Source organism: Elephantulus edwardii, unplaced genomic scaffold (assembly GCF_000299155.1).
Source record: "Elephantulus edwardii isolate Elephantulus edwardi_28Jun2011 unplaced genomic scaffold, EleEdw1.0 scaffold00008, whole genome shotgun sequence".
NCBI classification, from domain to species: domain Eukaryota; kingdom Metazoa; phylum Chordata; class Mammalia; order Macroscelidea; family Macroscelididae; genus Elephantulus; species Elephantulus edwardii.
This window is the reverse complement of record NW_006399758.1, coordinates 18,093,515-18,108,717: the sequence shown is the minus strand read 5'-3', so window position 1 is coordinate 18,108,717 and position 15,203 is coordinate 18,093,515. Positions and strand designations below refer to the sequence as shown.

At 40.0% G+C, this 15,203-nt stretch overlaps 2 protein-coding genes across 2 annotated transcripts in view; both read left to right on the top strand.

Moving 5' to 3' along the window:
* LOC102847510 (ubiquitin-conjugating enzyme E2 W-like) overlaps positions 1 to 15,203 on the top strand; it is an 87,293-nt gene that overhangs the window by 40,411 nt on the left and 31,679 nt on the right. Inside the window, exon 2 of the mRNA XM_006880471.1 lies at positions 3,470 to 3,561. Coding sequence (XP_006880533.1) covers positions 3,470 to 3,561 — 92 coding nt within the window. The remainder of the gene's footprint in view (positions 1 to 3,469; positions 3,562 to 15,203) is intronic.
* On the top strand, positions 12,758 to 13,147 carry LOC102847107 (DNA-directed RNA polymerase II subunit RPB9-like). The gene has a single exon (XM_006880470.1). It carries the CDS (start codon positions 12,770 to 12,772, stop codon positions 13,145 to 13,147), a length of 378 nt encoding a protein of 125 aa, XP_006880532.1. The 5' UTR covers positions 12,758 to 12,769.

The following is a 15,203-nucleotide window of genomic DNA, read 5'->3' as shown; positions in this document are numbered from 1 at the left end:
CAGAGCGGAGTTTAGGGCTGTTGTACATAGGGTCGCTGTGAGTCGCAGGCGACTTGACGGCACATAACCACAACAACAACAACAAGTAAAGATTTGAAGATAGTATAACACATACCTATGCACCCTCCACTAACTAGAAGACATGCAGATGTCTTTGCTTTTGTTTGAGAGCTTTTAAAAAACTGTTCTTGTTAAAAATATACACAGTAGAATATGCACCAATTCAACAATTTTTACCTGTACAATTAAAGAATGTGGATTATGTTCTTTAGATTGTCAACCATTTTTGCCCTCCTTTTCCAAAATTTTCTTCCCTCTTTAACATAAACTCACTGCTCCCTACCTCTTATCTAAGCTTTAGAGTTGCTGTTGTCACTTTGATCCCATATAGGTCTTTAAAAGAGCATGATGTGAAAGCCAGCATTTCTCTACTGATATTATTTCAAGTTGAAATATTAGAGCAATTTTTTTCAGGGGTTCCTGTAACTTCGGTAGCTCCATAAAGTCTAGATCCAGAATCTGCTGTTTCTGCTTTGCTTTGTTGTGCATTGTGGGTAGCAAAAAGAAGAAATCCACTGATGACATGGCAGGAGGACAGGGAAGTTGTATAAATAAGAACAACAAAGCCATTTTGAACGCATCTAGTATGGAGACCACTATGTATCTCTAGCTGTGGTACATTAGTGTTCACAAAATATCTCTAACCCTGGCAAAATAAATATTTGTAATGGTATGACTTTGAATGGTTAAATTATGTGCAATTAATCTTATATAAGAAAATAAAGGATACATATTTAAGCTTTCTCCAGAAGGCTTTCTGCATAAGGGGTTGGTTTTTGTAGTTTCTTTGGAAAGCAAGTCAAACTTAAATGACAGTATTTAAGGATGATGGAGAATTAAAATTTTTATAGTTTGAGATCAGCTAAGGAAATATACTACTAAAGCTTTTACACATTAAAACTAATATGTTGTTAGGTGATGTCAAGTCCATTCTGACTCTTAATGTCCCCATGTGTAGAGAATAGAACTGTTCATAGGATTTTCAAAGTTGTGACCTTTTAGAGCAAATCAACAGGCATGATGACTCTGTGGTTTCAGACTATCAACAATTTGGCAGTCTGGTACTTAATTATTTGTACCACCTAAGAACTCTATTATGAAGAATTTGTCTACCAGCTGGCTGTTCTTGTTGATAATGGAAACTCTTCAGAACCACTCTTAGCATCAGTGTTTATAAATATATAAATATATAAATATTCATTACTTAAAATCGATGGTATGTTCTGTGATCTGGACATTGTTCAAATACCATTTTAAAATTTATGGGAGCTTGATGTTGCAGCAGCTGCTTGGAGCTGTTAGCAGAGGCTGGAGGAATGGATACCAGTGGTGACAGCAACTGAGAGGGTAACAGCAGGAACAGAGCAAGAGGAAACAAGCAGGGAAGAGAGCATGTTTAACCTTGCTTGCTGTTACAGCTATCTGAACAGAAGGAGCAATTCAGGCCTTAGAGTCCTATTGCTGTGAACTGCTTGCCTGCTAGACGGAGCTTGATGAAACTACACTGAGAATAGTATCCTATATCTCACCTGCCAATGTATTATCTCACCCACAGTTGAATGCTGTGTATGTTTGTATTTGGGTGTCTTTAAAACCATTTATAGACCTCAAGGTCTTTCAGGTCACTTGATACGCATCTGAGAGCTGGACAATGAATAAGGGTGACAGAAGAATTGATGCCTTTGAGCTCAGGTTTTGGAGATGAGCACTGAAAATTCCACAGATGGCAAAAAGAACAAACATATGTCTTGGAGAGGATGCAGCAGGAGTGCTCTTTGGAGTCAAGAATGATGAGGCTTCGCCTCACATACTTCAGGCATGTAGTTAGGAGGGGACTGTTCTTTGGAAAGGGACATGGTGCTGGGAGTAGAAGAGGGTGGGTGAAGGAAAGGAAGATAGTCAACCAGGTGGATTGACACAGTGACTGCCACAGTGGCCTCTTGTGTGTCAGGAAGTGTGAAGATTGCACGGTATAGAACAAGGTTCAGATCTTTCATTCATAGAGTCGTTATGAGTCATGTTGGATAGATAGAGAGTCAACAAAGGAAAGGAAGACCCTTGAGCAGTTGAATTGACACAATGACTGCGTCAGTGGGCTCCAGTGTGTCAAGAAGGGTGAGGCTGGCACAGGATAGGACAGGGTTCTGATCTATTTTTCACAGGGTTGCTATGGGCCATACTCAGCTCAACGACACTTAAAAACAACAACAACAAAAATATTTAAGACAAAACCCCTCACTATTTTTGTTGAATTCATTCTGACATTGAGTTTCTGAAGCTGTATCATTAAGGGAAGAGATGACCTTTCTCCCCTGGAACAGCTGGTGGATTTAAACCACTCACTTTTTTCTTAACATAATGCACTCTGCAACCAGATTACCTTTTAAAACCAAGCAAACAAACAAAAAACCCCTCATTGCAGTTGTGTTGACACTGAGTCATAGCTCTTGGGTTTCTGAGGCTTTAAATTGCCTGGGAAAAGATTGCCTATCTTTCTTTTGAAAAATGGCTGGTGGATTTGAATCCCACAGTGGCAGGGCCTATGGATTAGCAGTGCATCTCTACAAACTGTGCCATCAGAGCTCCCTTTAAAACCACACTGGTTAAGGGAGCTCCATGGTATAGTCTCTAGGGAGTTTCACTGCTGACCCAAAGGCCACATCTCTCTGGTGGATTGAATCCACTAGCTACTCTGGAAGAATGAGTGGCAATTCCCCCCCCCACCCCTCCATGCCATTACAGCCTTGGGAATCCAGTGCAAGGTCAGCTGTGAGTCAGTTCCAACTTGCTGGCAACGAATTTGCATGAAGAGGAAATAATGAGAGAACTACTTTTTCTTTCTTATAAAAACAAACAGGAACCTCATGACATCAGATATTGTCCAAACTGATGTTAAGTGATGTTGTTGTTAAGTGCCATTGAGTCGCAGGCAACTCATAGCGACCCTAAGAAGGAGAGTCCTCGATGTTTGGGTGCCTTTCATCCTCTCCAGGTTCATAGGGTTTCTGGAGGCAAGCTATTATGGAAGTGGATGCCACTCCTCCTTCCAAGTTAAGTGATGCATACCTATATTTAAAAATATATTAGTTTGTCAGTTACAAGACAGGCTGTTAAAATTAAGAATGAAGTTTACAAGATAGATGGAAGAAATAAAGGAAAAGGTATGAGCAGCAGTATAAGAATTTTTAAAGGGAGGGTGTGTGTGTGTGTGTGTGTGTGTGTGTGTGTACACTGTCAAATCGGATCTGACTGGTACAGGAGATGGCCCCTCCTTCTCCAGCAGAGCATCTGGTGAATTCAAACTGCATACCTCTGGGATTGCAGTGCAGCTTCTTGCCACTGGGCCACCAGAACTAGGATATCAAGTTACAGAAAAAAAGTACAAATTGCTGTTTATGTTCTTTTCTAGAAGCGACTACAGAAAGAACTGTTGGCATTGCAAAATGATCCACCTCCTGGGATGACTTTAAATGAAAAGAGTGTTCAAAATTCAATTACACAGTAAGTGTTTAATTTTTAGAAGTATTTGGTTTTTTAAAATTTTTATTATGTTTTGTGTGTGTACCATCAAGTTGGATTTGTCCCTCCATCTCCAGCAGAGCATCTAGTGGATTCGAACTGCTCGTCTCTGGGATTTCAGTGCAGCTTCTTGCCACTAGGCCATCAGATCTCACCTAAAGTATTTGTTTTATTACCAAAGTGATGTATGAATATATATTCATTTAAATAGAGAAATAGTTTGTCAAGTTATTGTACTCAAAAGATATCCTTATGAGTTAACAACCTCTAATAAGTATGTACCTTTAAGTTTGCATATAGTCATAAATACCATAAGGGGCCATATTGGAACATACCCTGACTGAATAAATCCAACAAAATCGTTTCCTTCCTGAAGAGAATAGATGACTGCTTTTTTAATTAGGCACCATTTTGGGTGAAATATACTTCGGTAAACCAAAGAATCACAGAGAGGCCAGCTAATAACAGGAATTTAAGAAATGAGACAACACTGCAGTGATTTCTCCCATCTCATCCTTAATCTGGAACATATGCTCATGATTCAAGTTATAAATAGTGATGGTTTGAATTTACGTAATTTTAGTGTACACATAAAGCAGCTCTACTGGATGGACTTACATTCTGTGCAGCAGTCACCATATTTTCAGAACGTATTTAGTGGCACAGGAAACTATGAAATAAAAGGACCCCCCCTTTCAAAAAATGATAATTTGGGGATAATTTTTATTTTATTTGTACTTTAAAAAAATCTTCAACAATGAACATTTTTAAAGTAGTTAATGGTTGTGAAGAATAAAGATAATATTAGATAATGATTAGGAATGATTGTGAAGATGACAACTATGTAATCTCACGAATAGAAAGAAGGTGCATTGTATGCCCTAAATATTACTGTATGAACAGAACTGAAGACCACCAGGAAGAAGTTTTAATTTTTCCAGGTATATCAGTGCCTAATGACTGTCAGGCAAGTAAGAGAAAAGAAATTTTGTAGGTCAGAGAGTACCTATATTTTAAGAGAATCAGATTTATCTTTTTGTTGTTGTTTGTAAATGTTCCTTTTCCATTTTATTTTTTCACAATTGGTTGAAATTTTTTAAAACTATTTCTCATTGCCATAATAAAGGAGTAAAGGATTTGTCATGGACAATGTACGATTGACCTCTAGAAGAAAGAGTTGGGAATAATAATACTTTTGTTTAATCTTTTGTGCCACCAAAAGGCTCCTTATCTATTTGATTTCTGAAATAATCACCCTAAATGAGTGATATGGGTAATTGCTTCATGAACTACCTGTTGTTTTTTTTACCATAAAACCATAAATACTTGAAAATGTTGAAGATTTTGATCAAAGGTTCTCTTGAAGAATCAAAAGAGGAGAAATATGTAACAGAACTTAAATCCTCTGGCTACATTCTTTTTGGAGCCATAGAGACTGAATATACCTCTGAGCCTTTACGGCTGTGGTATTATGAGTTGTTGTTCAGAATTTCTTTCTTAACCACCTGTTTTTGCTTTCTGCAGTGATTGAGTGGGAACTTGAAATATGATATGTATAAACTAATCATAAATAGAAATAGTAATAGTAATTAGAGAGCTTTGGTGGCCTAGTGGTAAAAAGCTTTGCTGCAATCCCAAAGATATGCAGCTCCAATTCACCATCTAATCTGTGAGAAAAGTGTGGACAGTCTTCTCTAGTGTGACCGACATCCTGTGAAAACCCGCTGGAGGATCAGCTATGCTCTGACTCACTGGTACACAACAACAAACTAATCATTACAAGATTGGCTTGTTTTTCTCATCTTACCAAATTTAAATGGAATAAGTTTTTGTAGCAAAGGTGAGAATCTCACTATCAGTAAGAAAGAGTGCAGCAAAATCCTTTAGGGCCAGAGGTTCTTGTAACAGTCAGATCAGGACTTACATTAAAGCATCAGTAGCCTCAGTGGGGAACCAGAGATGGACGTGAGACAGAGCTGATTGGGACTGCTGCCTCATGAAGCCAGAGCCAGATGCCTTCATCCAAGCTTGCTTGAGGACTGAAAGAAGGTCTTATAATTGATGAGACTAATGGAACTTTGTAACATGAGGCTGAAGGTCATAAGATCTGCAAGCATGAGTGAGAAACTATCCAGACTGAGGAATTTTGTCCTGTTGCTAACCTGAATTGTAAACTGTTAACTTCCTAAGTTGTTATCAAGTTAGAATCAATTCATAGCTGACCCTCCAGCAGGTTTTCCCAGGCAGAAAGTCGAACAAGAGGTCATCTTTCTCCCACAGAGCGGCTGATGGATTTGAACTGCATGCATTTGGGTTGGCAGGGCAACATCTGTGAAATCTGTGGCACCATTGCAATGGATTGTGGATCCTGTAGTAGAGCAGTGTTGAAATTAGTAGAAGTAGGTGTGGTAGCACGAGGAAACATGTCTGATCTCATAGGAATTGTGTTGTGTTGTGAATGTTGCTGATGGGGACTGTTCCTCTTTGTGAAGTTTAGCAGCACAACTACCTATGGATTATACCACTAGAGCTTTGAAATGTTCCCAATAGCACTGTGAACACCTGTAATTCACAGTGAATGCCAAACCGTACCCACTGTTGTAGAGTTGATTCTGACTAATAACACCTCTCCATCTGGTTTTTGAAGCTATACTGCTCATCTTTCTCTTTAAGATCAACTGGTGGACTTGAATTGCTGGTGTTCTGGTTAGCAGCTTAATACTTTAGGTGTCATGCTACAAAGAGTTCCTTATAATATACTGTGTTATTTGCTCTTATGTTGGAATCAGCTCAACTGATCTTCCATTAGGTTTTTAGAGGTTGTAAAGTACAGGAGGTTGCCCATCTTTCTGGCGTTGATAATTGGTATAGTTTAACCACTTCTCTTTAGTTTGACATTGCAATTCCTTACCCACGAGGCCATCAGAGCTCCCTTATAATTTAGTATCAAGTTATTTAAAACTAGAAAGGTAGAACAGCTTGCTCATAGCCACACAGCTAGTTAAGTAGCAGACTTGTCTTATTTCACCCCTCTCCAAAATGCTACCTACCTTAGTGTTTGCAGTCTTTTTACCATTAACAGGACTTAATATGCTCTCTGTAGATGAATATCTGTATATTTTAAAGATTTGTATGGTTTAGCTGATAAAACTGTCAAAAAGATTTCTTTGTATTTTATATATGTATTATATGATGGAAGTGATGATTAGAACCCTAACCATATTTTCTGTCTTCCTTTTGTTTTTATTTATTCAAAATTATAAAATGTCATAATGAAAAATACATACAATTCGAGGAATAATAGTTCTGTGTGGCAGAGCTATAATTAAAAACTGATTCTTAAGACTTTAGTTCACTTTTGTTTCTAAGTGCTGTCTGTGCCATCATGACCCCTGAGTCCCTACACTCTTCCTCTGTTTAAAGAAAATAATGAAATAGTATATAAATTTTAAAAACACTACCTTGTTTTAAAAGACACATGATTTTACATATGAATCTCACCTGATGGGCTGCATAGAAATCAGATTGACTATATTTATGGAAGAAATCCACAAAACAACCTTCATATCGGCAGCCAAAACTAAGCTGGGGGCTGACTGTGGGTCAGACCATCTACTACTCATAGGCATTTTGAAATTGAGGCTGAAGAAAAAGTCCACAGGAACCAAGATAGGATCTTGAATCAAATCCATCTGAATTTTGGGATCATTTTAGGAGTACGTCTGAGGTATTGAACACCAGTGATTGAAGGATGGTTAAGTTGTAGGATGATATCAAGGATATCCTCCATAAAGAAAGCAAAAGGTCATTACAAAAACAGAGGAGAAAGGAAAAAAGTAAAAATGGTTATCAGAAAAGACTAAAGATTACACTGGAGTGTCAAGAAACTAAAAAGGAAGGCATATTGAAGTAAAACACCTGAATAGAAGATTTCAAAGGGAAGCTCGGAAGGACAAAGTATTATAAGGAATGTGCAGAGAGCTGGAATTGGAGCATTTCTCAAGCTGAGAGAACCATAAAACAAATTTAAGCCTCAAGTTCAATATTGAAAGGTGCTACAAGCAATATATTGAATGACCCAGAAAGCATCAAAAGCAGGTGGAGGGAATACACAGAATCACTACCAGAAAGAAACTGATTGACATTGAAAAATTTCAAGAAGTACCATGTGAACAGGAGCGGAGCCAGTGGTAATGAAGGAAGAAAGTTCTAGGAATTGATGGGATACCAGTTGACTTGTTTCAGTTAACATTTGCAGCCCTGGGGCTCGCTAGCAAATTTGGAGGACACGTGTCTGGCTAGTGGATTGGAAGAGGTCCATATTTGTTCCCATCCCTAAGAAAAGTGATCCAGTTAAATGTAGAAACTATAGAACAATATCATTATTCTCAAATACAAGCAAAATACTGCTGAAGAGCATTCAGAAATGGCAAGAACAGTACAAAGATAGGGAACTGCCAGAGTTTCAAGCAGCATTTAGAAGAGGCCATGGAACCAAGGATATCATTGCTGATGTAAAATGGATCCTGGCTGAAAGTAAAGAATAGCAGAAAAACATCTCTTTGTGTTTTATTGATTATGCAAAGGCATTTGACTTTGTGGATCATAACAAGTTGTCACTGACATTGAGAAAATGAGAGTTCTAGAGCACTTAATTGTGTTCATGTGGAATTTATACCTGGACCAGGATGTTGTACTGCAGGTTTAAAATTGAATGTGTCAGGGCTCTTTTCTCTCTCTCTCTCTCTCTCTCTCTGTCACACACACACACACACACACACACACACACACACCCCAGAATTGGAGGGAAACTCATCAATAACCTGCTTTATACAGATAACACAGCCTTCCTTGCTGAAAGTGAGGAATGAAGGAATGCAGCCTTTGGTGGGTTGCATCTTAATGTCAGGAAAACAAAGATTCTTGCCACTGGATCAGTATGCAACATCATGATGGATGAAGAGGACATTGAAACTCTGAGTAGCTTCATCTTGCTTGGATCCACAATTAACACCCTTGATAGCAGCAGTCAGGAAATAAGGAGACGCATTGCACTGAAAGTCTGCAATTAGGACCTCTCCAAATTACTGAGGAGTAGTGATGTCAGTTTGAGGACTAAGATGCATCTGATTCAGGCCATGGTCTTTCCCATCACTTGCTATGCATCTGAGGGCTGGACAATGAGTAAGGGTGATAGAAGAAATGATGCCTTTGAGCTGTGGTATTGGAGAAGAGCCCTGAATGTCCCATGGATGGCAAAAAGAACAAACAGATATATCTTGGAGAAGGATGCAGCTAGAGTGCTCTTTGAAAGCAAGGATGATGAGGCTTTACCTCACATTCTTTGGACATGTTGCTAGGAGAGGCTATTCCTTGGAGAGGGACATGATGCTGGAAAGAGTGGAGGATCGGCAAAGGAGAGGAAAATCCTCGACCAGGTGGAGTGACACGGTGACTGCTGCAATGGTGTCTTGTGTGTTAGGAAGTATGAGGATGGCACAGATAGGACCCGGGTTCATCTCTTTTGTTCATTGGGTCTCTATGAGTCATCCTTAACTTGAGAGGATCTAACAGCAGCAATAACAATAATAATGTACAGTTTAGGTAAAACATCTGTCTGTATCCATGACTGTTATCTATGGAAACAAGGTATATAAGTTTGTGTCAATGCCTTAAGTCTGTTCTGAGCTTTATTAAATAATGTAAACATAGCAAGATGAAGGGAAGAGCTTACAGAGCCTTGAATAGTCATTACAGTAAGTGGGTTGACCACAGCTTACTTTTTCTTGTTTGTTCTTTTTTTCTAGAGTACTAATAAGAAAATAGATCTCACAGCTATAATTCTTTGAACTCACTGCTAATGCCTACTTCTCCCACTGCTTTACTTGATTCCCGAAAGACAGTTGGTTAGACTGGTGTTACTTAGAGTTTTTTGTTGTGTTGGGTATTTTTTTTTTAATGTCAGATTATTGAAAAATAAGGAAATGTTCAAGTTCTTCTATTAAGCAGTCTGTGATTATGAGATCCATTCTTACATGACTTTAGTAAGTCATATTTGTAGATAAGTTACAGGAACTGCTTACAACTCTTATTTAGCCCTACTTTTGTGCAAGAAGTGAGCTCTGATGTCGTGGCCTGTATCAAGTTGTCCTGCTGACCCAGAGGACAACTGTCTCAGATATTTCAAATCCACCAGTGTCTCCTCAGAAGAAAGATTAAACAGTCTCTTCACATTGTGATTCAAGCTTCTGAAACCTGTTGAGTCTTTATGAGTCATTTCAGTGGCATTGAGTGAGTGAATTAGTGTAAGAAATTGGGCTTCTAACAGAAAGAAGCCAGCTGTGGAACCCACTAGCCACTCTGAGGGCTTTTAGATTCTCTTCCTAGTATAACCGAGGAAACCCAGTAGAGGGTCACCAGGTGCTGGAATCAACACTGTAGAAGAGAGTTTGGTTTTTGGGTTGTATAAGTAATTGTTCTGTTCACTAAAAGGCAGGGAGTTCTGATGGTATAGTCTATAGCAAGTTTCACTGCTAACCGAAAGGCTCCACCATCAGCTCCTAGGGAGAAAGATGAGCAATCTTTTCTAATATTTACAACCTCCAAAACCCAGTGTATGGACTAAGCTGTGGGTTAGTTTTGACTTGATGGTAATGAAGGGGAAAAGCAAAAAAAAACAAAAAAAAAAACACAAACCAAAGGTCAGCAGTTTGAAAGTGCCAGCTACTTTGCAGGAGAAAAATGTGGCTGTCTACTCCTATTAAGATTTGTAGCCTCGTTTGAAATAGACTGAATAGCAGTGTATTTAGGTTTTTGTTATTGTTTCGTGCAAGAGAAAGTGGAGAGACTTTTCAGTGATTTAAAAGCTTAAGGCAAAGAATTTGTTGTGGGATAGAATTTGTTGAGTCATTTCAGAGTGAGAGCAAATTAACATACATCCTCTGGTATTAATTATATCTCAACATCAAGAAAACAAAGGTCTTAACGATAGGACTAACAGTCAACATTATGACAGATGGAAAAGAATTAAAGATATCAGTAATTTCATCTTTCTTGGATTAACAGTCTAGTGGTACCAGCAATCAGGAAATCAGATGTATTGCATAGGCAGCAGGCAAGTCCACTGTCAGGGAACTCCATAGTACTGAAGAGCAATAATGTTAGTTGAAGACTAAGGTGTGCCTGATTAAATCATGATCTTCCCAAAACCTGCTGTGCATCAGAGAGCTAGACAGTGAATAGGAATGACAGAAGAAGAATTGTTGCCTTTGAGTTATGGTGATAGAGAACCATATTGACTATCCCATATATTACCCAAAGAACGAACAGCTGTGTCTTAGAAAAAGTGCAGCCAGAATGTTCCTTTGAGGCAAAGATGGCAAAGCTTTGTCTTTCATATTTTATGTGGGGCTTTTTCTGTTTTTGGGTTGGGGTTTGTTTTGTTTGTTTTTTTTCAGACTCTGAACATGCAGGTACCTTGGAAAGGGACATTGTGCTTGGAAAGATAGAAGATCAGCATAGGAGAGAAAGATCCCAATGAGATGGATTGACATGCTGACTTCAGCAGTGGGCTCTAGTGTGTCAGAGATAATGAGATGGCATCCCACTAGTGGTGCCAGAGTTTGACAGGACAAGCAATAAATTTTGGAGAGGATGTGGAGAGATAGGAACTCCATACACTGTTGGTGGAATTAGAAAATGGTACCACCATGCTGGAAGGCAGCCTGATGTTTTCTCAAAAAGCTGTACATAGAAATTCCATGTGACCCAGCTATTCCACTGCTAGGAATATACCACAAGGAAATGAGAGCTGAGATGCAGTCAGATTTGTATACCAGTGTTCACAGCAGTGTTATTCACCATTGTAAGAAAATAAAAACAACCCAGAAGTCCAACCACAATCAAATAAATTGAGACATTGTGGTAAATTCTTGATGGGAAACTACCCAGCACTCAGGAGCAATGATTTTGAAAAATGCTATGCTGAGTGAATTCAGTCTAATAAGGATAAATACTGCACAAGACTATTATTGTATTGCAAAAACAGAAGGATAACTCGTAAAATGTGTATGGGAATCAAAGGGGGAAAGGGGTGGGAGTGGAGGGCTGAGGATGGGGAGAATCATAGGATTGCACAATTGGGTAGATGGAGGGGATAAAGGAAATGGAAGATCCAGTGGGATCTGGAAAGACTGGGTAATGCTGGGCATAATTTCGTTGTGATTAATTTATAAAACACAGTGAATGAGAATGATGTATGAAACACAGTGTATACAGACTTTGTATGCAAACTAGTATAATTTTTTCCCCAAAAAATCTCCACAGTGTATGGGAATGAAACAATGTAATAAAATTATTGTGTGAAAGCCAATAAAATTTTTTTAAAAAAGAAAATGAGATAGCACAGGATAGGGCAAGATTTAAGTCAGCTATTCATAGGGTCACTATGAGACATAATTTGACTTGAGGACACCTGCCAACATAGGGTAAATACTGTTGTTGTTGTTGTTGTTGCTTGCCTTCGAGTAGAGTATAGCATAGGGACCCTATGAACAAAAGGCCTGAAGTCCCTCTACAACTGTCCACGTTATCAAAGTTCGTAGAGTGTCTGGAGGCATGTCATTTAGCTAGTGGATACCACTCCTGCTTCCAAACCTGTCATAGTATGTTAATGTGCCATTGAGTCACCTGTGATGTATAGCAACCCTGTGTACAGCAGCTCTGAACCATTTCCTGTCCTGAGCCAATCTCACTGTATCAATCCATCTCATTCAGGTTCTTCCTCTCCTGTGCTATTCCTCCACCCTTCCAAACATGATGTCCTTCTCCAAGGATCTGTCTCTCCTGGCCACATGTCCAAAGTAAGTGAGGCGGAGCTTCAAAATCCTAGCCTCCAAGGAAATAGTTGGTTTCATCCTCTCCAAGACAGACCTATTTGTTTTCTTGGCACCACAACTTGAAGGCATCCATTCTTCTTCAGTCATCCTTAGTCATTGCCCAACTCTCTGAAGCGTAACAAATAATTGAGAAGACCATGGCCCGGATTAGGCTTACCTTTGTATCTGAACTGACATCTTTGCTCTTAAGCACTTTGGAGAGGTTCATGACAGCAGATTTTCCCAGTGTAATCTGTCTTTTGATTTCCTGACTGATGGTGTTAAGAGTGTTGATTGTGGGCAGCTGGGCAACTATGGAGCCGGACGGCACGTATGAGCCGGGCTTTGTGGGTATCCGCTTCTGCCAGGAATGTAACAACATGCTGTATCCCAAGGAGGACAAAGAGAACCGCATTTTACTCTACGCCTGCAGGAACTGTGATTACCAGCAAGAAGCCGACAACAGCTGTATTTATGTTAACAAGATAACTCACGAAGTGGATGAACTGACCCAGATCATTGCCGACGTGTCCCAGGACCCCACGCTGCCACGAACCGAGGACCACCCGTGCCAGAAGTGTGGCCACAAGGAAGCAGTGTTTTTCCAGTCCCACAGTGCTCGCGCTGAGGATGCCATGTGCCTCTACTACGTGTGCACAGCACCACATTGTGGTCACCGCTGGACTGAGTGATCACCACAACCTTCCTTCCCCTACATACAATAAAGAGCCCATTTCTTTAAAAAAAAAAAAAAAAAAAGAGTGTTGATTGTGGATCTGAGCAAGCTGTAATTGCTAACAACTTCAATCTCTTCTCCATCCCTTATGGTGCTGCCAATTGGCCCAGTGAAGAAAATCTTTGTCGTCTTGATGTTGAGCTTCAATCCATATTGAATACTACAGTCCTTGACTTTCTGCAGCAAGTGCTTTAGGTCTTCTTCAGTTTCAGTGAGTAAGTTTGTGTCATCTGCATATCGTAGGTTGTTAATGAGTCTTCCTCCAATCTTGATGCCACATTGGCTGACACATAAGAATTTCAAGAAAGAACATATGAGCAAGAGGTAGTGCGATGAAAGAGGAAGTAGAGACTGCTTTGAAGGACTTGGCAAAAAATAAAGCCCCAGAAATTTATGGAATACCAATTGACGTATTTAAACAAACAGATGCTACCCTGCATGTGCTTACCAAGTTGTGCCAAGAAATCTGGAGGACAACTACTTGGCCAACTGACTTGAAAGAGATCCATATTTATTCCCATTCCCAAAAACAGATACCCCAACAGTGTGGAAATTATCAAACAATATTACACACTAGCAAAATCCTGCTGAAGATTATCCAGAAAAGACTTGAACAGTACATTGACAGAGAACTACTAGAAATAGGCTGGGTTTAGAAGAGGTCGTGACATGACGGTCATTATTGCCAATGTCAGATGGATCTTGGCAGAAAGCAGAGAGTACCAGAAGAATGTCTGTGTTTCATTGACTATGCAAAGGTGTTTGTGTGGATCACAATAAATTGTGGCTAACCTTGAGGAAAATGGGAATCTCAAAACACTTGGTAGTGCTTATACAAAACCTAAATTTGGATGAAGAAGCAGTTCCCAGAACAGAGCAAGGAAACACTGAGTGGTTCAAAATCAGGAAAGGAGTGCATCAGGGATGCATTCTGTCCTTATATTTTTTCAGTCTGTTTGCAGAACTGATCATTTGGGAAGCAGGGCAAATGTTGTTGTTATGTGCCGTCGAGTCGCTTGTGACTCATAGCGACCCTAGGTACAACAGCCCTAAACCCTGCTCTGTCCTATGTCAGTCGCACTGCCTCTGACACACCCATCCCAATCACCCCAGTCACTGAATCAATCCACCTCATAGAGGGTCTTCCCCTCTTGCGCCATCCCTCCACCCTCCCAAACATGATGTCCCTCTCCAGGGACCTGTCCCTCCTTAAAACATGTCCAAAGTATGTCAGATGAAGCCCCAGAATCCTTGCCTCCAAGGAGCAGCCTGGTTTAACCCTCTCCGGGATGAATCTGTTTGTTTTCTTGGCAGTCCATGGTGCATTCAATACTTTTCTCCAGCACCACAGCTCAAAGGCATCAATTCTCCTTCTATCCTCCCTAGTCCAATTCTCTGATGCATAACAAGTAATTGCAAAGACCATGGCCTGTATCAGATGCGCCTTAGTCTCCAGAGACACACCGTTGCTCTTGAGTACTTTAGAGAGGTCCCTAACAGCAGACTTTCCCATCGCAATATGTTTTTTTATTTTCTGGCTACTGGTACCAAGAGTGTTGACCGTGGAGCTGAGCAAACTGAAGCTGTGAAGAATCTCAGTCTCTTCGCCGTCCATCCTAATACTACCGATTGGTCCAGTGGTGAGAATCTTTGTCTTCTTGACATTGATCCTCAGTCCATATTGGAGGCTGCAGTCCTTGACCCTCTGTAGCAAGTGGATGAGGTCCTCCTCAGTTTCAGCAAGCAGGGTTGTGTCGTCTGCATAACGCAGATTGTTAATAGATCTACCAATCCTGATGCCATATTTCTCATAGAGCCCAGCCTCTCGGATAATCTACTCTGCATACAGGTTGAAAAGGTATGGAGATAGGACACCTCCCTGGCGTACACCCTTCCCAATTTTGAACTGTGCAGTGTTACCCTGCTCTGTTCTGACGACTGCCTCTTGGTCCAAGTATAGGTTTCACATTAGCACGATTAAATGTTCTGGGATTCCCATTCTTCTCAGAGTC

Coding starts and splice junctions, on each gene's coding strand:
- LOC102847107 (XM_006880470.1), top strand. CDS start 12,770: ATGGAGCCGGACGGCACGTATGAGCCGGGCTTTGTGGGTATCCGCTTC.